Source organism: Conger conger, chromosome 5 (assembly GCF_963514075.1).
Source record: "Conger conger chromosome 5, fConCon1.1, whole genome shotgun sequence".
Lineage (NCBI taxonomy): Eukaryota > Metazoa > Chordata > Actinopteri > Anguilliformes > Congridae > Conger > Conger conger.
The window spans coordinates 64,231,389-64,255,555 of record NC_083764.1 but is presented as its reverse complement, the minus strand read 5'-3'; the positions used below and the strand labels follow the sequence as shown (position 1 = coordinate 64,255,555).

The window sequence follows — 24,167 nt, the reverse complement described above, 5'->3', positions numbered from 1 at the left end:
GTGCATTAGGCTATTTGCGTTCTTACTGCAACTGTCATTTATTAGTTATCACCATTTATAACGCGGATTCTTCAAATCCGTTCGAGTACTGAGCACCGGATCAAGGGGACGCCTTTAACTGTAGAGAGCGATCCCAGGGGTACGTATCAGTGTCTTTCTTGCGGGGTGTTTGACAAAACGTAGCTACGAGTGACTTTGGTGCAACAAGAATAATTCGTTTCCGTTTAATGAGCGTCAGGTTTTAGTAACAGCTAAAAGTAAAAAAAACTCCTGTGTTTGCTGTATTAGAAGTCATACAATATCTTCAAAAAATTTGGAGGCGGGGGTGTTTCAGCAGAGAATAATAGAGAGAGCGAGAGGCAGCCATTCGGGTCTGAAACGCCCTAACTGATACTTTATGAGACAGTCACTCACAGAATTAATGCAGGTCAGCGGAGTTTTGCCAGAACAGTTGCGTGGTTCGGATTGCCGGACCCAGTACAATTACAGACAACCCGTCGCTAATTGTTTTGACAATCCAACGAAAATCAAGTTTTAATCAGATTAGCGCCGGTCAGAAGCGACTCTGTCTGTGCCAAACGTGAAGTAGTGTTAGCAGCTAAAATAACGTTATGCAGTAGGTTGATGAGGTAACACGTTATGTTAACACTCTAGGGAGTTGTATTTGGAGTCCAGTTCGATAATGGTAAATTATAGTTGGTGAGTACTGTTATGTCAGATAGCTTGCTAATTACTCTGACTTGTCGCTATTGTTATTGGCCGCTGAAAAGCACAACTGCGCATGTGTGCTAACAATCGGGAAAGACGCCAGTTCTACATCTTCCGATCATGTAAAATCTTTGGTTTAGGGCACATTCCTAGATTATAATCGCTTATTTCCCTTTTATATTTTGTCTTTTCCTTGTTCCCTACTCGGAAAAAACAGTTTTTCAGATTTGCAAGAAACTGTAGTTTTGACGTTTTTTTAAAAATCTGCCAACAATCTTTTCATATCCATTTTTTGATTGTAAAACTTATTGACTTCACAACCGCGCTGTTATAAAACATCTAACCTTTGATTTTAATGGTGTAGCACCATAAAAATTGGAGGATATGAAGCAGTTTTTTCTCATACAAGTTATGCGTAAAATTTCATGGTAATGTGGATGTTACATTTCTTAAGGAGAGCTCTGTATTAATAATTATCCGATAATAAGTGTACTGTATTGATCTTTTACCTTTTAAATACTTTCACGTGTATCTCTGTACTTTCAAAATGTGTTTCTGTATGTTCCTGTGTTAGAAAAACATTATGTGGTAGGAGGGGCGAAGAAGTCTTACAACAATAAGTTTTTTATAAAACAGGTTATAAAAGGCCCAAAGCATATTCACTCATACAACCACGTAACCACGTACGTCATGTACAAGTCATGAATATAATTAGCAGAGGAAAAGCAAGGTAACCACTTATGTTTTATAAAAGATATTGGGAGACGTGTAAATATTGGTAGAAGATTTGGGCAGAAATGAGAAAAGTGCTGAGAAAGGTGATGTAAGCCAGTGGGTGGAATTGAGTTTAAGCTCCCCAACAGGAGGCGTTAGAGAAACAGGATAACATGTGGATGCATTGGGAGAAGAGCTCAGTCTTTTTTGGGATTGCGTGAGAAACTGTTTGTATGTATTGCTCTGTGCAGACCAGCCCGAGTGCTACAATGAACCCAATTGTAGTTGTGTCTATTTTCATAAGAAGTTTTCAGCAAATGTGGAGGGAACACCTAGTCCATCTAACCCAGACTGGGGTAGTTTTTCTACCACAGTAATGAATAATCTGGCCAAAGTTATCTGAATTGATGAGTTTGCTCATTTAAAAAACATTGGTAACATTTTCTGGAATTGAATGGTTTACTGGTCAACATTCTCACATCTCGTCATTTTTAATTAAATTGATTTTTTAAATGAATTCAAATGTCTACACTTATTGGAGTATGGTTTCTATTTTTCTTCATGAAAGAATGAAAATCTTATATCCCTTATTTGTAATCATTGGGGCTCACGCAATAATCGCACGTAGAAACTGATTTGTTTTTCAATCGCTCATACAAGAGATTTAAGAGAACTTGCCACATTCACCAATTGTCTCGTATTTACAAGTATTTCTCGGTAGGAACAACAACTAGTACACCCTGCACCTCTACGACCAGGGTTGCCAACCCATGTATTAAACCATTATCTGCAAATAAAGAAAGATTTTGGTTGTAAGGCAAGAGACTGCAAGGTTTTTATGAGAAGGAAATGGGCATCATGGATTACAGATATCTCAAATTATGTCTCAAATAAACAAAAGGTAACCATGCCAAAATTATACCAGGCAAGACTTTCTGAAATGGTATAAGGGGCCACTACAGGCAGCTCGCAGATTTTCTATTGCCATGTGCCTCCCTGTGTACACTCAAACCTGAATCGTAAGACATTTTCCATTAAGTAATTGCTATACCTTATTTCAAAATTCTTATCTGGAGTGTTAAACATTAATTTCTTTATTCTCTTATAGCCACTGTTCCCTTCATGGAAGAATGTAAGCTTGCCTCCCTGTCCCACCCCCCCATTAGAAGAGTGGTGGATTCCACAAAGTTGACTCCCTGCAACAGCAAATCCGAATCCTTGCCTGACTCTATGAGATGTTTAAGCCCCGCCGTGAAGGCTCAATCTGTGATTGAAAGCACAGATTCCACAGGGATGGAGCCAAAAGCAAGACTCAACAGAAGCTATGACATAGCAGAGAGGACAGAGTGGAAGACTTTATATGAGATGACCCAGGAGGAAAAAGACAGACTATCCAACATGAAGGAGGAAGTAGAGGAATGTGAGGAGAGGCAGAGTGTGAAAATAGAGAGAGAAGATGGTGTGATGGATGACAAGGGACTCAGGAGAGAGCAAGAAAAACCAAGGGATGAACAGAAGTGGAAGGGTGGAGCTTATCTAACCTGTCAGACTCACAAATTTGAGATTGGAGTGAAATCAGAATACGGTCAACAGGACATGGAGGAGATGTCCAATCTGGTCACTGCCTGCCTGCTGAATCAGCCAAGAGTGGTGATTTGCAGAATAAAAATAACAGGTAATTCAGTTCCTGAGTCACTATGTCCCTTCGCCAGGAAAGAAGGCCAGGGAGTGACATCTCGACAGAGATGGCAGGAGCTCTCACCAATGAAGGGAAAGTGTTCACTGAGTCAGATGGACCAGGTCATGACTTGGAAGAGAAAGATGATTGGCCAGCTGGCAAGACCACAGAAACACCAGTCGGCTTCATCAGAGAATGGGTAAGTGTGGTGATCTGGGCTCATTCCAATTGAATATTTTTCTCCTCTTTTTCCTTTAACTTGCTTCTGACCAGGAAATCGATTGAGGTCCATCATCTCTACGGACATTTCAATCTGATAAATGCTCCTTCTAGGAGCTAGAAGTAGAAGTTAGAATCTCCCAATCTGTGCTCTGAGAAAGAAAACATCAGAGCATCCTTTGCAGAAGTATTTTTCCAGAAAGCCTGATGTATAAATTATCAACCTGTGGATCCACCTCTCCCTATCTGCCACATCTGTAGCTTACATGGCTTTGAACTGATGTTTGAAGGAGCAAGGACATTCTATCGATCTCCCCATCTTATTTTGTCTTGCAATTTTTCCTTGCCTCTCTTGATGGGTGGAGCTAGGTGTAAGTGCAAGAAAAAGAAAAGAGATCAGAAAAATAAGTAATTGGAATAAGCCCTGGGTGTAGCTGTTCTTTCTCTGCCAACCTTAGACAACTATATAATGTGCCTTAATTTGTCTTGAACAGGCTCTGTCTTGAAGCCTCCCATAACCCTACAGTCATCTTCCCAAGGAAACAGTACACAGGTTAAGATCCCTTCTGATCATTTTCTCAAAGAACAGGCATTTCTATTTCCAGCCTTTGTTTTTTCAGCTGTAAGAGATGCTGTGTAGTCATTTATCTGACCAAGGACAAGGAGAGAAAGTACACAGATGTACACGTTTTTTTTTTTCTCGAGTTGAGTGATATTTATCAAAGTCTTGTATCTCCATTTCCTCTAGGCTTAATATTTGATGTGCATCTTCTCTCTCCTCAGGACAAATGGTTGTGGCATCGTCTGAGGTCTTTGCCTGCTCTCAGTCCCCATTTGTTCACACAGAGGAAGTGAATCTTCACCAGCACTTGGAAAATGTCCATGCAGAGCAGCTCAGAGAGACTCTGGTGTCTGGAAAAAGTGGAGCTGAGAACCCATCCAACAGCAGAACACCTCAGTTCTCCAAAGCCCCTGAGACACTCCCCATCCCAACACAGTCCCACACAGGCACTTCAGGGCCCCACAATTGCCCCCTGTGTGGGAAGAGCTTCCTATCCAAGTCACGACTGACAGTCCACCAGAAAAACCACACAGAGGTGCGGCTATATCATTGCTCCCAGTGTGAAAAGAGCTACAAAAACAAATCTGGATTGACAGTCCACACACGAAGGCATACAGGGGAGCGGCCATACCACTGCTCGCAGTGTGCGAAGAGCTTTGTCTCGTCATCGCTCCTGACCAGACACCAGCGAACCCATCCAGGGGAACGTCCATACCACTGCTCCCAGTGTGGAAAGAGCTTCCTATCCAAGTCACGACTGACAGTCCACCAGAAACACCACACAGAGGGGCGGCTATATCATTGCTCCCAGTGTGAAAAGAGCTACAAAAACAAATCTGGATTGAAAGTCCACACACGAAGGCATACAGGGGAGCGGCCATACCACTGCTCCCAGTGTGCGAAGAGCTTTGTCTCGTCATCGCTCCTGACCAGACACCAGCGAACCCATACAGGGGAACGTCCATACCACTGCTCCCAGTGTGGAAAGAGCTTCAAATCTAAATCAGATTTGAAAGTCCACACCCAAATCCATACAGGGGAACGGCCATACCACTGCTCCCAGTGTGGGAAGAGTTTTATCTCGTCATCGTATCTGACCACACACAAGCGAACCCATACAGGCGAGCGACCATACCACTGCTCCCAGTGTGGGAAGATCTTTGGCTCATCATCGCACCTGGCCAAACACAAGCGAACCCATTCAGGGGAGCGGCCACACCACTGCTCCCAGTGTGGGTGGAGCTTCATCTCAAAATCTGAATTGACAATCCACTCACGACTACATACCGGGGAACGCCCATACCACTGCTCCCACTGTGAAAAGAGCTTCAAGTCAAAATCAGAATTGTCACACCACACACAAAGACATATGGGGGAACGCCCATACCACTGCTCCCACTGTGAAAAGAGCTTCAAATTTAACTATGAATTGACAGTCCACACACAAAGCCATACAGGGGAGCGGCTATACCACTGCTCCCAGTGTGGGAAGAACTACAAATCAAAAAAAGGATTGACAGGCCACAAGTTAATTCATACAGGGGAACGCCCATACCACTGCTCCCAGTGTGGGAAGAGCTATGCCTTGTCATCGAATCTCACCAGACACCTGCAAATCCATACAGGGGAGCGGCCACACCACTGCTCCCAGTGTGGGTGGAGCTTCATTTCAAAATCTGAATTGACAGTCCACTCACGACTACATACTGGGGAACGCCCATACCACTGCTCCCACTGTGAAAAGAGCTTCAAATCAAAATCAGAATTGTCACTCCACACACAAAGACATATGGCGGAACGCCCATACCACTGCTCCCACTGTGAAAAGAGCTTCAAATCTAAATATGAATTGACAGTCCACACACTAAGCCATACAGGGGAGCGGCTATACCGCTGCGCCCAGTGTGGGAAGAACTTTGACTCGTCATCACACTTCACCAGACATCAGCAAACTCATAGAGGTGAGCGGCCACATCACTGCTCCCAGTGTGGAAAGAGCTTCAAATCTAAATCAGGTTTGACAATCCACACACGAGTGCATACAGGGGAACGGCCATACCACTGCTCCCACTGTGAAAAGAGCTTCAAATCAAAATCAGAATTGTCACACCACACACGAAGGCATAAAGGGGAACGCCCATACCAGTGCTCCCAGTGTTGGAAAAAATTAACATCAAAAACAGGACTGAAATACCACCAGCTTACTCACACAAGGGAAGGGCCATACTACTGCTCCCAGTTTGGGAAGATCTTCAAATCTAAATCTCAATTTACAATCCACATGCGAAGTCATCCAGAAGAAGGCTATACCACTGCTCCCAGTGTGGCAAGAACTTCAAAACAAAATCAGTATTGATAGTCCCCACACAGATCCATACAGGGGAAGGGCCATACCACTTCTCCCAGTCTGGGAAGGGTTCCGTCATCGCACCTGATCACACGGCAGAGAACTCATACAGGATGACGCCTCTACCACTGCACCCAATATGGAAAGAACTTAATGAAGTTAAGGGATCCGCAGAGACATCGGAAGTCTGTGTCCCCTCACTACCAGACTAGCCCGGGCCTCCCTCCTCAGTCCTTGGGCTTTCTGATGCTCTACGAGCTGACTGATCCAAAATGCAGCCAGCGGAGAGAAAATTGAAAAGGTCCTGTCTCCCCAGTGATATAGCTTCCTTCCATGCCCTCCGATCATCATTCTACTCCTCTGTCTGTCTTGCTAAATCTTACTTCTTTCACTGTAAAATTAATGCAGCCACCACCCTCCCCAACTCCCTATCCTCTTTTTCTCCCCTCTGTCTCTGACACTTTGAAACTCCTCACATCCCACCGCCCAACCACCTATCCTCTTGTCCCCTCCCCTTCTCCCCTTCAACAATCCATCTTTAATGACATTCTCCCTTTTCTCTCCTCTCTAATCAAAACTTCCCTTTCTTCCGGCACTATGCCCGCTTCCCTTAAGAGGGCCAGAGTCACTCCTCGGCTCAAAAAACCTACTCTTGACCCCTCTGCTCTGAACAACTACCGGCCTGTCTCTCTTCTTCCCTTCCAATCTAAAACTCTGGAACGTGCGGTCTGCTCCCAACTGTCAACTTAACAATCTTCATGATCCAAAACCAGTCCGGCTTCAAGAGTGGTCACTCCACTGAGGCTGCCCTACTCGCGGTCACTGAGGCACTCCACTCTGCTAGAGCCAAATCCCTCTCCCCTGTCCTCATCTTCCTTGACCTGTCGGCCGCCTTCGATACAGTCAACCAAGAGATTCTGCTCTCATCGCTGACTGGGATGTGAGTGTAACAGGATCTGCACTCGCATGGTGTTTTCCTACCTCTCTGATCATTCCTACCAGGTGACTTGGATGGGGCTCAGTCTCAGACCCACACCCCCTACAAACTGGAGTCATTCAGGGCTCAGTTCTTGGTCCTCTCCTCTTCTCTCTATATACCATGTCTCTTGGTTCTGTTCCCATTGCTTTTCTTGCCATTCTTATGTCGATGGCACTTTCTTTCCTTCCCTCCCAATACCCAGGTGACCATACAGATCTCTGCCTGCTTGGCTGATATCTCTGCGTGGATGACTTCCCACCACCTCAAGCTTAACCTTGGAAAGACTGAGCTTCTCTCCATCCCTGCTCCTCTCCGACAATCGACCTCTCACTGATTGTTGAGGACTTTGTAGTATCCTCCTCCCATACGGCCAAGAATCTTGGGGTGACTCTTGATAACCACCTCACCCTCGCTCCACATATATCCTCCACTGCCAGAACCTGCAGGTTCTTCCTCTGTAATATATGCTGTTTGTGTCATCTTGTGATGGAGAAAGCCACCCACCCCTGCGTCCAGGTGCTCGTGATCTCCCGTCTGGATTACTACAACTCCCTCCTGGCTGGTCCAGCTGGTCCAGAATGCTGCTGCCACTCCTCATTGGCCTCCGCTGTTTTTTTGATGCTTTTAACCTGTGGAAGAACCTGTGCACTTGTAATTCACTTTGGATTAAAACCGTCTCCCAAAATGACAAAATTGTTCAAATATAATTGTAAATAACAACAGTCCCTCCAACATCAAAAACACAACCAGATTTATTTTATTGTTTTTTTTTTAATATTTGACAAAAAATGAAGTATTCCCTCCATACCTCCTTCAAATAAAAATGAGATGGATAACATAGACAGGAATAAACTAAAGCTGTCTTTGTATATTGTATATTGCCATTGTTTGGCTTTATTAATTCACCACATAAAATATTGTGGCATCTAGGGGGGCAAACTGGGGTCGCACAGTTCCAGGTTGGTGAGACCATTTTCAATGTACATAAGCATTGTTGCTAGCAAAATGTAATGTGTCTGTTTAGGTTTGCTAGCTGTTTATGTTAAATAAAACGTGTGCATTGTTTGAACAAATCTTGTTGCCCTGTGTGGGGTATGGGGGGGCTGTTGGGGGGCTATTGTCTCAGGCACTATTGCAAAGTGCTTCTTTGTTTTGCTGAGTTGAAACCAGTGTCCTTGTGCTTGATGTTTCCTGAGCAATAAAGTTGTTGAACCGAATTACATTGCTTGTCAGTTTCGTCATGGAACCCTGCCACGCTACAATATAATTTCATTCTATTGCATTTCTGTGGTTTCATTGCTGTGCTTCCCCGGTCGCCTTCACCCAAGACGTCTTCCAACAAACTTTTATTTCGAATTTTTTCTCCCGTTTGGTATCCGCGTCATTGATGTGATTCGCTTCAATCCACCCTCGTCTGCAACTGCGGTGCATTAGGCTACTTGTGTTCTTACTGTCACTAAGTTATAACCATTTATAACGCGGATTCTTTAAATCCGTTCGAGTACTGTGTAGAGAGCGATACCAGGGGTACGTATCAGTGTCTTTCTTGCGGGGTGTTTGACAAAACGTAGCTACGAGTGACTGGTGCAACAAGTATAATTCGTTTCCGTTTAATGAGCGTCAGGTTTCAGTAACAGCTAAAAGTACAAAAACACGTGTTTGCGGTATTTGAAGTCACACAGTATCTTCAAAAGATTGGGGTGTTTGGGGAGAGAATAATAGGGAGAGCGAGAGGCAGCCATTCGCGTCTGAAACGTCCTAACTGATACTTTATGAGAGCGAAGTTTTACCAAAACAGTTAGCTAAACAGGTTATTTCTAGAAATACGGAATAGTACATATTCCTATGCGTGGTTCGGATTGCCGGACCCAGTACAATTACACCACAGCCCGTCGCTAATTGTTTAGACAGTCCAACGAAAATCAAGTTTTAATCAGATTAGCGCCGGTCAGAAGCGACTCGGTCTGTGCCTAACGTGAAGTAGTGTCAGCAGCTAAAATAACGTTATGCAGTAGGCATAATGTTAATGAGCTAAGGTTGATGAGGTAACACGTTATGTTAACAATCTAGGTAGTTGTATTTAGAGTCCAATAGTTGGTGAGTACTTTTATGTCAGCTAGGTTGCTAATTACTCTTACTTGTCGCTATTGTTATTGGCCGCTGAAAAGCACAACTGCGCATGTGTGCTAACAATCGGGAAAGACGCCAGTTCTGCATCTTCCGATCATGTAAAATCTTTGGTTTAGGGCACATTCCTAGATTATAATCGCTTATTTCCCTTTTATATTTTGTCTTTTCCTTGTTCCCTACTCGGAAACCATTTTTTCAGATTTGCAAGAAACTGTAGTTTTGACGTAAGGTTTTTTTTTAATCTTCCAAGAATATCCATTTTTCCATTGTAAAACTTATTGACTTCACAACCGCGCTGTTATAAAACATCTAATCTTTGATTTTAATGGTATAGCACCATAAAAAGTGGACGATATGAAGCAGTTTTTTCTCATGCAAGTTATACGTAAAATGTAATGGTAATGTGTATGTTACATTTCTTTAGGAGAGCTCTGTATTAATAATTATCCTATAATAAGTGTACTGTATTGATATTTTACCTTTTAAATACTTTCACGTGTATCTCTGTACTTTCAAAATGTGTTTCTGTATGTTCCTGTGTTAGAAAAACATTATGTGGGAGGAGGGGTGAAGAAGTCTTACAACAATAAGAGCATGGTACTATTTTTATAAAACAGGTTAGAAAAGGCCCAATCAAGCCACAGTCTTCTGGTAACCACGTACGTCATGTGCAAGTCATGAATATAACTAGCAGAGGAAAAGCAAGGTAACCGCTTATGTTTTCTAAAAGAGATTGAGAGACGTGTAAATATTGGTAGAAGATTTGGGCAGAAATGAGAAAAGTGCTGAGAAAGGTGATGTAAGCCAGTGGGTGGAATTGAGTTTAAGCTCCCCAACAGGAGGCGTTAGAGAAACAGGATAACATGTGGATTCATTTGGAGAAGAGCTCAGTCTTTTTTGGGATTGTGTGAGAAACTGTTTGTATGTATTGCTCTGCGCAGACCAGCCCGAGTTATACAATGAACCCAATTGTAGTTGTGTCTATTTTCATAAGAAGTTTTCAGCAAATGTGGAGGGAACACCTAGTCCATCTAACCCAGACTGGGGTAGTTTTTCTACCACAGTAATGAATAATCTGGCCAAAGTTATCTGAATTAAACATTGGTAACATTTTCTGGAATTGAATGGTTTACTGGTCAACATTCTCACATCTAGTCATTTTTAATTTAATCGATTTTTTAAATGAATTCAAATGTGTGAGTCTACACTTATTGGAGGATGGTTTCTATTTTTCTTCATGAAAGAATTAAAATCTTATATCCCTTATTTGTAATCATTGGGGCTCGCGCAAGAATCATACATACAAACTGATTTGTTTTTCAATCGCTCATACAAGTGATTTAAGAGAACTTGCCACATTCACCAATTGTAGGTAGGAACAACAACGAGCACACCCTGCACCTCTCTACGACCAGGGTTGCCAACCCATGTATTAAACCATTATCTGCAAGTAAAGAAAGATTTTGGTTGTAAGGCAAGAGACTGTACTGATTTGATGAGAAGGAAATGGGCATCATGGATTACAGATATCTCAAATTGTCTCAAGTAAACAAAATGTTACCAATGCCAAAATTATACCATGTAAGACTTTCTGAAATGGTACTAGGGTCCACTAGGGGCGCAGCTCCCAGATTTTCTATTGCCATGTGCCTCCCTGTGTCCACTCAAACCTGAGTTGTAAGACATTTTCCATTAAGTAATTGCGATACCTTATTTCAAAATTCTCATCTGGAGCGTTAAACATTAATTTCTTTATTCTCTTATAGCCACTGCTCCCTTCATGGAAGAATGTAAGCTTGCCTCCCTGTCCCACCCCCCCATTAGAAGAGTGGTGGATTCCACAAAGTTGACACCCTGCAACAGCAAATCCGAATCCTTGCCTGACTCTATGAGATGTTTAAGCCCCGCCTTGAAGGCTGAATCTGTGATTGAAAGCACAGATTCCACAGGGATGGAGCCAAACGCAAGACTCAACAGAAGCTATGACATAGCAGAGAGGACAGAGTGGAAGACTTTATATGAGATGACCCAGGAGGAAAAAGACAGACTATCCAACATGAAGGAGGAAGTAGAGGAATGTGAGGAGAGGCAGAGTGTGAAAATAGAGAGAGAAGATGGTGTGATGGATGACAAGGGACTCAGGAGAGAGCAAGAAAAACCAAGGGATGAACAGAAGGGGAAGGGTGGAGCTTATCTAACCTGTCAGACTCACAAATTTGAGATTGGAGTGAAATCAGAATACGGTCAACAGGACATGGAGGAGATGTCCAATCTGGTCACTGCCTGCCTGCTGAATCAGCCAAGAGTGGTGATTTGCAGAATAAAAATAACAGGTAATTCAGTTCCTGAGTCACTATGTCCCTTCGCCAGGAAAGAAGGCCAGGGAGTGACATCTCGACAGAGATGGCAGGAGCTCTCACCAATGAAGGGAAAGTGTTCACTGAGTCAGATGGACCAGGTCATGACTTGGAAGAGAAAGATGATTGGCCAGCTGGCAAGACCGCAGAAACACCAGTCGGCTTCATCAGAGAATGGGTGAGTGTGGTGATCTGGGCTCATTCCAATTCATTATTTTTTCCTTTAACTTGCTTCTGACCAGGAAATCGATTGAGGTCCATCATCTCTACGGACATTCCAATCCGATAAATGTTCCTTCTAGGAGCTAGAAGTAGAAGTTAGAATTTCCCAATCTTTGCTCTGAGAAAGAAAACATCAGTGTATCCTTTGCAGAAGTATTTTTCCAGAAAGCCTGATATATAAATTATCGACCTGTGGATCCACCTCTCCCTATCTGCCACATCTGTAGCTTACGTGGCTTTGAACTGATGTTTGAAGGAGCAAGGACATTGTATCGATCTCCCCATCTTATTTTGTCTTGCAATTTTTCCTTGCCTCTCTTGATGGGTGGAGCTAGGTGTAAGTCCAAGTAAAAGAAAAGAGATCAGAAAAATAAATAATTGGAATAAGCCCTGGGTGTAGTTCTTCTTTCTTGGCCAACCTTAGACAACCATATAATGTGCCTTCATTTGTCTTGAACAGGCTCTGTCTTGAAGCCTCCCATAACCCTACAGTCATCTTCCCAAGGAAAGAGTACACGGGTAAAGATCCCTTCTTTTCTTCATTTTCAAAGAACAGGCATTTCTATTTCGAGCCTTTGTTTTTTCAGCTGTAAGAAATGCTGTGTAGTCATTTATCTGACCAAGGACAAGGAGAGCGAGTACACAGATGTACACATGTTGAGTGATATTCATCAAAGTCTTGCATCTCCATTTCCTATAGGCTTAATATTTCATGTGCACCTTCTCTCTCCTCAGGACAAACTGTTGAGGCATCGTCTGAGGTCTTTGCCTGCTCTCAGTGCCCATTTGTTCACACAGAGGAAGTGAATCTTCACCAGCACTTGGAAAAGGTTCACGCAAAGGAGCTCAGAGAGACTCTGGTGTCTGGAAGAAGTGGAGCTGAGAACCCATCCAACAGCAGAACAACTCAGTGCTCCAAAGCCTCTGAGACACTCCCCATACCAACACAGTCCCACACAGGCACTTCAGGGGCCCACAAATGCCCCCAGTGTGGGAAGAGCTTCCTAACCAAGTCAGGACTGACAATCCACCAAAAAAACCACACAGAGGGGCGGCTATATCATTGCTCCCAGTGTGAAAAGAGCTTCAAAAAAAAATCTGAATTGACAGTCCACACGCGAAGGCATACAGGGGAGTGCCCATACCACTGCTCCCAGTGTGCGAAGAGCTTTGTCTCCTCATCACTCCTGACCAGACACCAGCGAACCCATACAGGGGAACGTCCATACCACTGCTCCCAGTGTGGAAAGAGCTTCAAAACCAAATTTGAATTGACAATCCACGCACGAAGTCATACAGGGGAGCGGCCATACCACTGCTCCCAGTGTGAAAAGAGCTTCAAAAAAAAATCTGAATTGACAGGCCACACACGAAGGCATACAGGGGAGCGCCCATACCACTGCTCCCAGTGTGCGAAGAGCTTTGTCTCGTCATCGCTCCTGACCAGACACCAGCAAACCCATACAGTGGAGCGGCCATTCCACTGCTCCCAGTGTGGAAAGAGCTACAAATACAAATCTGAATTGACAATCCACACACGAAGACATACAGGGGAGCGGCCATACCACTGCTCCCAGTGTGCAAAGAGCTTTGTCTCGTCATCGGTCCTGACCACACACCAGCTAACCCATAAAGGGGAGCGGCCATACCACTGCTCCCAGTGTGAGATGAGTTTTATCTCGTCATCGAACCTGACCAGACACCAACAAACCCATACAGGGGAGCGGCCATACCACTGCTCCCAGTGTGGAAAGAGCTTTGGATCGTCATCGCTCCTGACCCAACACCAGCGAACCCATACAGGGGAGCGGCCATACCACTGCTCCCAGTGTGGGATGAGTTTTATCTCGTCATCGAACCTGACCAGACACCAACAAACCCATACAGGGGAGCGGCCATACCACTGCTCCCAGTGTGGAAAGAGCTTTGGATCGTCATCGCTCCTGACCCAACACCAGCGAACCCATACAGGGGAACGTCCATACCACTGCTCCCAGTGTGGAAAGAGTTTTTTCTCGTCATCAAAACTGACCACACACCAACAAACCCATACAGGGGAGCGGCCATACCACTGCTCCCAGTGTGGAAAGAGCTTTGGCTCGTCATCGCTCCTGACCCAACACCAGCGAACCCATACAGGGGAACGTCCATACCACTGCTCCCAGTGTGGAAAGAGTTTTTTCTCGTCATCAAAACTGACCACACACAAGCGAACCCATACAGGCGAGCGGCCATACCACTGCTCCCAGTGTGGAAAGAGCTTCATTTCAAAATTTGATTTGACAATCCACTCACGACTACATACCGGGGAACGCCCATACCACTGCTCCCACTGTGAAAAGAGCTTCAAGTCAAAATCAGAATTGTCACACCACACACAAAGACATATGGGGGAACGCCCATACCACTGCTCCCACTGTGAAAAGAGCTTCAAATTTAAATATGAATTGACAGTCCACACACAAAGACATACAAGGGAGCGGCTATACCACTGCTCCCAGTGTGGGAAGAACGTAAAAACAAAAAAAAGATTGACAGTCCACAAGTTAACTCATCCAGGGGAACGCCCATAGCACTGCTCCCAGTGTGGGAAGAGCTATGCCTTGTCATCGCATCTCACCAGACACCTGCTAATCCATACAGGGGAGCGGCCACACCACTGCTCCCAGTGTGGGTGGAGCTTCATTTCAAAATCTGAATTGACAGTCCACTCACGACTACATACTGGGGAATGTCCATACCACTGCTCCCACTGTGAAAAGAGCTTCAAATCAAAATCAGAATTGTCACTCCACACACGAAGACATATGGGGGAACGTCCATACCACTGCTCCCACTGTGAAAAGAGCTTAAAATCTCAATATGAATTGACAGTCCACACACAAAGCCATACAGGGGAACGGCCATTCCACTGCTCCCTCTGTGAAAAGAGCTTCAAATCAAAAAAAGATTTGTCACGCCACACACAAAGGCATACAGAGGAACGCCCATACCACTGCTCCCAGTGTGGGAAGAGCTTCAAATCAAAATCAGAATTGACAATCCACACTCGAAGGCATAAGGGGGAACGCCCATACCACTGCTCCCAGTGTGGAAAGAGCTTCAAAACCAAATTTGAATTGACAATCCACGCACGAAGTCATACAGGGGAGCGGCTGGAAGTGGAAAAAATTCACATCAAATACAGGACTGAAATACCACCAGCTTACTCACACAAGGGAAGTAAGTTCCCAGTTTGGGAAGATCTTCAAATCTAAATCTCAATTGACAATCCACATGCAAAGTCATCCAGAAGAAGGCCATACCACTGCTCCCAGTGTGGCAAGAACTTCAAAACAAAATCAGTATTGATAGTCCACACACGGCTCAATACCACTTCTCCCAGTCTGGGAAGGGTTTCGTCATCGCACCTGATCACACGGCAGAGAACTCATACAGGATGACGCCTCTACCACTGCACCCAATGTGGAAAGAACTTAATGAAGTTAAGGGATCCGCAGAGACATCGGAAGTCTCGTGTTTTAATACTGTATTAATGTGACCTTACAGGTTTGTATCCTGACACAGTGGACCCAGGAGAGCAGCCATGCAGTATTGTGTTGCTGTCAGTGTGGGAGCATTGGGCCTGAGGCTGGCCTGTAGCGTTGTGGTTAAGATGCATGACTGGGACCCGCAAGGTCAGTGGCCGGTGTAGCCACAATAAGATCCACACAGCCCTTGGGCCCTTGAACAAGGCCCTTAACCCTGCATTGCTCAAGGGGAGGATTGTCACTTTGGATAAATGAGAGCCTATTGAGCCCTTTTGTCTCTAATCTGGGAGCAAACGCATGATAAGGGATCATAAGCCTAACTGCACAATCAGATGACGAATGGTGGAAAGGATGAGTGCTTAAATTCTGTATTGTATTTAGGAAAGTCAGTTAAATAATATGAAGATGTGTTAAAATAATTAAAGGCTATGTTTGTTCAATATGAACCCTGTTCAGGGATAACAGTCCAAAGTATTTACCTTTGTTCCACATGACCAGTGTTTGTACATCGAGCGGCAGAGTAGCCTAGTGGTAGAATATTTGACTGGAAACTGTGCATTTGGTGGTTCAAGCCCTGAGTTGGCATATAGGGATGCTGGCCTGCATCTTGAGAGATGAAATTCGGTCCCTAAAATAAAAAATAACCCTGCTGTTGGGCCCTTGTGCAAACCAAAAAACAGCTCCAGGGGCTTTTCTTTCTGGCTCGCTCTCTCTCTCGTCCCACTTGCAAAAGTTCCCACTGACATTTATCCCAGGGCATCCTTTTTAAAAAAAAAGATTCAAATATTAAAATTACTGTTTGCGTGATTAATGCTGCTCTCCAGAGGTATCCGGATTACATGAATGCAAGACTACATGCAGGACTACTACTGGCGGTATGCCATAGACTGGGCTGTGACTTGTGCCTTAGACCTGGGTTGAGCAGGGGGGTGGCAATGGGTGCAAATTGCAGACTTGTCTTACTGTAAAATTGCAATGCGCTGCTCACTCTTGGCTGACGCACCCCACTCTTAACCCACTTTGTTGCAGGGTGAGTCATGAACCTCAATCCTCTCCCATCAGGATTACACAGCCTTCATGTCCTCTCTGTCATCTTCCTCTGACTCTCTGTGTCCCCTCACTACCAGACTAGCCCGGGCCTCCCTCCTCAATCCTTGGGCTTTCTGATGCTCTACGAGCTGACTGATCCAAAATGCAGCCAGCGGAGAGAAAATGGAAAAGGTCCTGTCTCCCCAGTGATATAGCTTCCTTCCATGCCCTCCTATCACCTTTCTACTTCTCTGTCTGTCTTGCTAAATCTTCCTTCTTTCACTGTAAAATTAATGCAGCCACCACCCTCCCCAAATCCTCTTTTTCTCCCCTCTGTCTCTGACACTTTGAAACTCCTCACATCCCACCGCCCAACCACCTGTCCTCTTGTCCCCTTCCCTTCTCCCCTTGACAATCCTTTAATGACATTCTCCCTTTTCTCTCCTCTCTAATCAACACTTCCCTTTGTTCCAGCACTATGCTCGCTTCCCTTAAGAGGGCCAGAGTCACTCCTCGGCTCAAAAAACCTACTCTTGACCCCTCTGTTCTGAACAACTACCGGCCTCTGTCTCTCTTCTTCCCTTCCAATCTAAAACTCTGGAACGTGAGGTCTGCTCCCAACTGTCAACTTAACAATCTTCATGATCCCAACCAGTCCAGCTTCAAGAGTGGTCACTCCACTGAGGCTGAGATGGTCACCGAGGCACTCCACTCTGCTAGAGCCAAATCCCTCTCCTCTGTCCTCATCTTCCTTGACCTGTCGGCCGCCTTCGATACAGTCAACCAAGAGATTGTGCTCTCATCGCTGACTGGGATGAGTGTAACAGGATCTGCACTCACATGGTTTTTTTCCTACCTCTCTGGTCATTCCTACCAGGTGACTTGGATGGGGCTCAGTCTCAGACCCACATCCCCTACAAACTGGAGTCCCTCAGGGCTCAGTTCTTGGTCCTCTCCTCTTCTCTCTATACACCATGTCTCTTGATTCTGTTCCCATCGCTTTTCTTGCCATTCTTATGTCGATAGCACTTTCTTTCCTTCCCTCCCAATACCCAGGTGACCATACAGATCTCTGCCTGCTTGGCTGATATCTCTGCATGGATGACTTCCCACCACCTCAAGCTTAACCTTGGAAAGACTGAGCTTCTCTCCATCCCTGCTCCTCTCCGACAATCGACCTCTCACTGATTGTTGAGGACTTTGTAGTATCCTCCTCCCATACGGCCAAGAATCTTGGGGTGACTTGATAACCACCTCACCCTCGCTCCACATATATCCTCCACTGCCAGAACCTGCAGGTTCTTCCTCTGTAATATATGCTGTTTGTGTCATCTTGTGATGGAGAAAGCCACCCCTGCGTCCAGGTGCTCGTGATCTCCCGTCTGGATTACTACAACTCCCTCCTGGCTGGTCCAGCTGGTCCAGAATGCTGCTGCCACTCCTCATTGGCCTCCACTGTTTTTTTGATGCTTTTTGAACCTATGCACTTGTAATTCACTTTGGATTAAAACCGTCTCCCAAATGCAAAATTGTTCAAATATAATTGTAAATAACAACAGTCCCTCCAACATCAAAAACACAACCAGATTTATTTTATTGATTGTTTTTAAATATTTGACAAAAAATGAAGTATTCCCTCCATACCTCCTTCAAATAAAAATGAGATGGATGACATAGACAGGAATAAACTAAAGCTGTCTTTGTATATTGTATATTGCCATTGCTTGGCTTTATTAATTCACCACATAAAATATTGTGGCATCTAGGGGTGTGGACTGGCAAACTGGGGGCGCACAGTTCCAGGTTGGTGAGACCATTTTGAATGTAAATAAGCATTGTTGCTAACAAAATGTAATGCATCTGTTTAAGTTTGCTAGCTTTTTATGTTAAATAAAACGTGTACATTGAACAAATCTTGTTGCCCTGTGTGGGGTATGGGGGGATCGGTTGGGGGGCTATTGTCTCAGGCACTATTGCAAAGTGCTTCTTTGTTTTGCTGAGTTGAAACCAGTGTCCTTGTGCTCGTGTTTCCGGAGCAGTAAAGTTGTTGAACCGAATTACATTGCTTGTCAGTTTCGTCATGGAACCCTGCCACGCTACAATATAATTTAATTCTATTGCATTTCTGTGGTTTCATTGCTGTGCTTCCCCGGTCGCCTTCACCCAAGACGTCTTCCAACAAACTTTTATTTCGAATTTTTTCTCCCGTTTGGTATCCGCGTCATTGATGTGATTCGCTTCAATCCAAACTCGTCTGCAACTGCGGTGCATTAGGCTACTTGTGTTCTTACTGCAACTGTCAAGTTATAACCATTTATAACGCGGATTCTTCAAATCCGTTCGAGTACTGTGTAGAGAGCGATACCAGGGGTACGTATCAGTGTCTTTCTTGCGGGGTGTTTGACAAAACATAGCTACGAGTGACTGGTGCAACAAGTATAATTCGTTTCCGTTTAATGAGCGTCAGGTTTTAGTAACAGCTAAAAGTACAAAAACACGTGTTTGCGGTATTAGAAGTCATACAATGTTTGTGTGTTTGGGCAGAGAATAATAGGGAGAACGAGAGGCAGCCATTCGCGTCTGAAACGTCCTAACTGATACTTTATGAGAGCGAAGTTTTACCAAAACAGTTAGCTAAACGGGTTATTTCTAGAAATACGGAATAATACATATTCCTATGCATGGTTCGGATTGCCGGACCCAGTACAATTAAACCACAGCCCATCGCCAATTGTTTAGACAATCCAACGAAAATCAAGTTTTAATCAGATTAGCGCCGGTCAGAAGCGACTCGGTCTGTGCCTAACGTGAAGTAGTGTTAGCAGCTAAAATAACGTTATGCAGTAAACATAATGTTAATGAGCTAAGGTTGATGAGGTAACACGTTATGTTAACAATCTAGGTAGTTGTATTTAGAGTCCAATTCGATAATGGTAAATTATAGTTGGTGAGTACTTTTATGTCAGCTAGCTTGCTAATTACTCTTACTTGTCGCTATTGTTATTGGCCGCTGAAAAGCACAACTGCGCACGTGTGCTAACAATCGGGAAAGACGCCAGTTCTGCATCTTCCGCTCATGTAAAATCTTTGGTTTAGGGCACATTCCAAGATTATAATCGCTTATTTTCCTTTTATATTTTGTCCTTTCCTTGTTCCTGACTCGGAAACCAGTTTTTCAGATTTGCAAGAAACTAGTTTTGACCTAAGGTTTTTTTTTTTTATCTGCCGACAATCTTTTCATATCCATTTTTCCATTGTGAAACTTATTGACTTCACAACCGGGCTGTTATAAAACATCTAATCTTTGATTTTAATGGTATAGCTCCATAAAAAGTGGAGGATATGAAGCAGTTTTTTCTCATACAAGTTATGCGTAAAATTTCTTAAGGAGAGCTCTGTATTAATAATTGTCCTATAATAAGTGTACTGTATTGATCTTTTACCTTTTAAATACTTTCACGTGTATCTCTGTACTTTCAAAATGTGTTTCTGTATGTTCCTGTGTTAGAAAAACATTATGTGGTAGGAGGGGTGAAGAAGTCTTACAACAATAAGAGCATGGTACTCTTTTTATAAAACAGGTTAGAAAAGGCCCAAAGCATATTCATACATTCTCTACAGTCTATAATATTACAATCAAGCCACAGTCTTCTGGTAACCACGTACGTCATGTGCAAGTCATGAATATAATTAGCAGAGGAAAAGCAAGGTAACCACTTATGTTTTATAAAAGATATTGGGAGACGTGTAAATATTGGTAGAAGATTTGGGCAGAAATGAGAAAAGTGCTGAGAAAGGTGATGTAAGCCTGTGGGTGGAATTGAGTTTAAGCTCCATAACAGGAGGCATTAGAGAAACAGGATAAAATGTGGATTCATTTGGAGAAGAGATCAGTCTTTTTTGGGATTGCGTGAGAAACTGTTCGTATGTATTGCTCTGTGCAGACCAGTCCGAGTGCTACAATGAACCCAATTGTAGTTGTGTCTATTCTCATAAGAAGTTTTCAGCAAATGTGGAGGGAACACCTAGTCCATCTAACCCAGACTGGGGTAGTTTTTCTGCCACAGTAATGAATAATCTGGCCAAAGTTTGAATTGATGATTTCGCTCATTTAAAAGACATTGGTAACATTTTCTGGAATTGAATGGTTTACTGGTCAACATTCTCACATCTAGTCATTTTTAATTTAATGGATTTTTTAAATGAATGCAAATATGTGAGTCTACACTTATTGGAGTATGGTTTCTATTTTTCTTCATGAAAGAATGGAAATCTAATATCCCTTATTTGTAATCATTGGGGCTCACGCAAGAATCGCACGTACAAACTGATTTGTTTTTCAATCGCTCATCCAAGTGATTTAAGAGAACTTGCCACATTCACCAATTGTAGGTAGGAACAACAACGAGCACACCCTGCACCTCTCTACGACCAGGGTTGCCAACCCATGTATTAAACCATTATCTGCAAGTAAAGAAAGATTTTGGTTGTAAGGCAAGAGACTGTACTGATTTGATGAGAAGGAAATGGGCATCATGGATTACAGATATCTGAAATTATGTCTCAAATAAACAAAATGTAACCATGCCAAAATTATACCATGTAAGACTTTCTGAAATGGTATAAGGGGCCACTACAGGCAGCTCCCAGATTTTCTATTGCCATGTGCCTCCCTGTGTCCACTCAAACCTGAGTTGTAAGACATTTTCCATTAAGTAATTGCGATACCTTATTTCAAAATTCTCATCTGGAGCGTTAAACATTCATTTCTTTATTCTCTTATAGCCACTGCTCCCTTCATGGAAGAATGTAAGCTTGCCTCCCTGTCCCACCCCCCCATTAGAAGAGTGGTGGATTCCACAATGTTGACTCCCTGCAACAGCAAATCCAAATCCTTGCCTGACTCTATGAGATGTTTAAGCCCCGCCGTGAAGGCTGAATCTATGATTGAAAGCACAGATTCCACAGGGGTGGAGCCAAACGCAAGACTCAACAGAAGCTATGACATAGCAGAGAGGACAGAGTGGAAGACTTTATATGAGATGACCCAGGAGGAAAAAGACAGACTATCCAACATGAAGGAGGAAGTAGAGGAATGTGAGAAGAGGCAGAGTGTGAAAATGGAGAGAGAAGATGGTGTGAGGGATGACAAGGGACTCAGGAGAGAGCAAGAAAAACCAAGGGATGAACAGAATGGGAAGGGTGGAGCTTATCTAACCTGTCAGACTCACAAATTTGAGATTGGAGTGAAATCAGAATACGGTCAACAGGACATGGATGAGGTGTCCAATCTGGTCACTGCCTGCCAGCTGAATCAGCCAAGAGTGGTGATTTGCAGAATAAAAATAACAGGTAATTCAGTTCCTGAGTCACTATGTCCCTTCGCCAGGAAAGAAGGCCAGGGAGTGACATCTCGACAGAGATGGCAGGAGCTCTCACCAATTAAGGGAAAGTGTTCACTGAGTCAGATGGACCAGGTCATGACTTGGAAGAGAAAGATGATTGGCCAGCTGGCAAGACCGCAGAAACACCAGTCGGCTTCATCAGAGAATGGGTGAGTGTGGTGATCTGGGCTCATTCCAATTGATTATGTTTCTCCTATTTTTACCCTTTAACTTGCTTCTGACCAGGAAATCAATTGAGGTCCATCATCTCTACGGACATTCCAATCCAATAAATGTTCCTTCTAGGAGCTAGAAGTAGAAGTTAGAATCTCCCAATCTTTTCTCTGTGAAAGAAAACATCAGTGTATCCTTTGCAGAAGTATTTTTCCAGAAAGCCTGATGTATAAATTATCGACCTGTGGATCCACCTCTCCCTATCTGCCACATCTGTAGCTTACGTGGCTTTGAACTGATGATTGAAGGAGCAAGGACATTGTATCGATCTCCCCATCTTATTTTGTATTGCAATTTTTCCTTGCCTCTCTTGACGGGTGGAGCTAGGTGTAAGTGCAAGTAAAAGAAAAGAGATCAGAAAAATAAGCAATTGGAATAAGCCCTGGGTGTAGTTGTTCTTTCTTTGCCAACCTTAGACAACCATAAAATGTGCCTTCATTTGTCTTGAACAGGCTCTGTCTTGAAGCCTCCCATAAGCGGCCATACCACTGCTCCCAGTGTGATAAGAGCTTCAAAAAAATATCTGAATTGACAGGCCACACACGAATCCATACAGGGGAGCGGCCATACCACTGCTCCCAGTGTGCGAAGAGCTTTGTCTCGTCATCGCTCCTGACCAGACACCAGCGAACCCATACAGGGGAGCGGCCATTCCACTGCTCCCAGTGTGGAAAGAGCTACAAATACAAATCTGAATTGACAGGCCACACACGAATCCATACAGGGGAGCGGCCATACCACTGCTCCCAGTGTGCGAAGAGCTTTGTCTCGTCATCACTCCTGACCAGACACCAGCAAACCCATACAAGGGAGCGGCCATTCCACTGCTCCCAGTGTGGAAAGAGCTACAAATACAAATCTGAATTGACAGTCCACACACGAAGACATACAGGGGAGCGGCCATACCACTGCTCCCAGTGTGCGAAGAGCTTTGTCTCGTCATCGGTCCTGACCACACACCAGCAAACCCATACAGGGCAGCGGCCATACCACTGCTCCCAGTGTGGGATGAGTTTTATCTCGTCATCGAACCTGACCAGACACCAACTAACCCATACAAGGGAGCGACCATTCCACTGCTCCCAGTGTGGAAAGAGCTACAAATACAAATCTGAATTGACAGTCCACACACGAAGACATACAGGGGAGCGGCCATACCACTGCTCCCAGTGTGCGAAGAGCTTTGTCTCTTCATCGGTCCTGACCACACACCAGCAAAGCCATACAGGGGAGCGGCCATACCACTGCTCCCAGTGTGGGATGAGTTTTATCTCGTCATCGAACCTGACCAGACACCAACTAACCCATACAAGGGAGCGGCCATTCCACTGCTCCCAGTGTGGAAAGAGCTACAAATACAAATCTGAATTGACAATCCACACACGAAGACATACAGGGGAGAGGCCATACCACTGCTCCCAGTGTGCGAAGAGCTTTGTCTCGTCATCAGCCTTGACCACACACCAGCAAACCCATACAGGGGAGCGGCCATAACCACGGCTCCCAGTGTTGAAAGAGTTTTTTCTTGTCATCAAAACTGACCACACACAAGTGAACCCATACAGGCGAGCGGCCATACCACTGCTCCCAGTGTGAAAAGAGCTTCAAGTCAAAATCAGAATTGTCACACCACACACAAAGACATATGGGGGAACGCCCATACCACTGCTCCCACTGTAAAAAGAGCTTCAAATTTAAATATGAATTCACAGTCCACACACAAAGACATACAAGGGAGCGGCTATACCACTGCTCCCAGTGTGGGAAGAATGTAAAAACAAAAAAAGGATTGACAGTCCACAAGTTAACTCATCCAGGGGAACGCCTATACCACTGCTCCCAGTGTGAGAAGAGCTATGCCTTGTCATCGCATCTCACCAGACACCTGCTAATCCATACAGGGGAGCGGCCACACCACTGTTCCCAGTGTGGGTGGAGCTTCATTTCAAAATCTGAATTGACAGTCCACACACAAAGCCATACAGGGAAACGCCCATACCACTGCTCCCACTGTGAAAAGAGCTTAAAATCAAAAAAAGATTTGTCACGCCACACACGAAGGCATACAGAGGAA

At 44.3% G+C, this 24,167-nt stretch overlaps 3 protein-coding genes across 4 annotated transcripts; all 3 read left to right on the top strand.

Moving 5' to 3' along the window:
* The first annotated feature begins 1 nt into the window (after position 1).
* On the top strand, positions 2 to 8,311 carry LOC133128020 (zinc finger protein 883-like). 2 transcript variants are annotated; one of them, XM_061241223.1, is made up of 4 exons: positions 2 to 139; positions 2,531 to 3,299; positions 3,814 to 3,872; positions 4,103 to 8,311. In XM_061241223.1, the coding sequence occupies exons 2-4, from the start codon at positions 2,545 to 2,547 to the stop codon at positions 6,235 to 6,237; spliced, it is 2,949 nt and encodes a 982-aa protein (XP_061097207.1). In that variant the 5' UTR covers positions 2 to 139; positions 2,531 to 2,544; the 3' UTR covers positions 6,238 to 8,311. The 2 variants fall into 2 exon arrangements, with proteins under 2 accessions (XP_061097207.1, XP_061097209.1); XM_061241225.1 differs by lacking the exon at positions 3,814 to 3,872.
* Positions 8,312 to 8,631: 320 nt separating this feature from the next.
* Positions 8,632 to 16,205, top strand: LOC133128231 (zinc finger protein 271-like). The gene is made up of 4 exons (XM_061241609.1): positions 8,632 to 8,734; positions 11,104 to 11,872; positions 12,377 to 12,435; positions 12,652 to 16,205. The coding sequence occupies exons 2-4, from the start codon at positions 11,118 to 11,120 to the stop codon at positions 14,487 to 14,489; spliced, it is 2,652 nt and encodes an 883-aa protein (XP_061097593.1). The 5' UTR covers positions 8,632 to 8,734; positions 11,104 to 11,117; the 3' UTR covers positions 14,490 to 16,205.
* Positions 16,206 to 18,737: 2,532 nt separating this feature from the next.
* Positions 18,738 to 23,856, top strand: LOC133128230 (zinc finger protein ZFP2-like). Its single transcript, XM_061241608.1, has 3 exons — positions 18,738 to 18,845; positions 21,261 to 22,029; positions 22,546 to 23,856. Exons 2-3 carry the CDS (start codon positions 21,275 to 21,277, stop codon positions 23,585 to 23,587), a joined length of 1,797 nt encoding a protein of 598 aa, XP_061097592.1. The 5' UTR covers positions 18,738 to 18,845; positions 21,261 to 21,274; the 3' UTR covers positions 23,588 to 23,856.
* Positions 23,857 to 24,167: the final 311 nt, after the last annotated feature.

Excerpts from the sequence above, each read along its gene's own strand:
- LOC133128231 (XM_061241609.1), top strand. The coding sequence starts at position 11,118 with ATGGAAGAATGTAAGCTTGCCTCCCTGTCCCACCCCCCCATTAGAAGA. Across the intron at positions 11,873-12,376 it reads TCGGCTTCATCAGAGAATGG|GCTCTGTCTTGAAGCCTCCC; the intron begins GTGAGTGTGGTG and ends TGTCTTGAACAG. Across the intron at positions 12,436-12,651 it reads CCCAAGGAAAGAGTACACGG|GACAAACTGTTGAGGCATCG; the intron begins GTAAAGATCCCT and ends CTCTCTCCTCAG.
- LOC133128230 (XM_061241608.1), top strand. The coding sequence starts at position 21,275 with ATGGAAGAATGTAAGCTTGCCTCCCTGTCCCACCCCCCCATTAGAAGA. Across the intron at positions 22,030-22,545 it reads TCGGCTTCATCAGAGAATGG|GCTCTGTCTTGAAGCCTCCC; the intron begins GTGAGTGTGGTG and ends TGTCTTGAACAG.
- LOC133128020 (XM_061241223.1), top strand. The coding sequence starts at position 2,545 with ATGGAAGAATGTAAGCTTGCCTCCCTGTCCCACCCCCCCATTAGAAGA. Across the intron at positions 3,300-3,813 it reads TCGGCTTCATCAGAGAATGG|GCTCTGTCTTGAAGCCTCCC; the intron begins GTAAGTGTGGTG and ends TGTCTTGAACAG. Across the intron at positions 3,873-4,102 it reads CCCAAGGAAACAGTACACAG|GACAAATGGTTGTGGCATCG; the intron begins GTTAAGATCCCT and ends CTCTCTCCTCAG.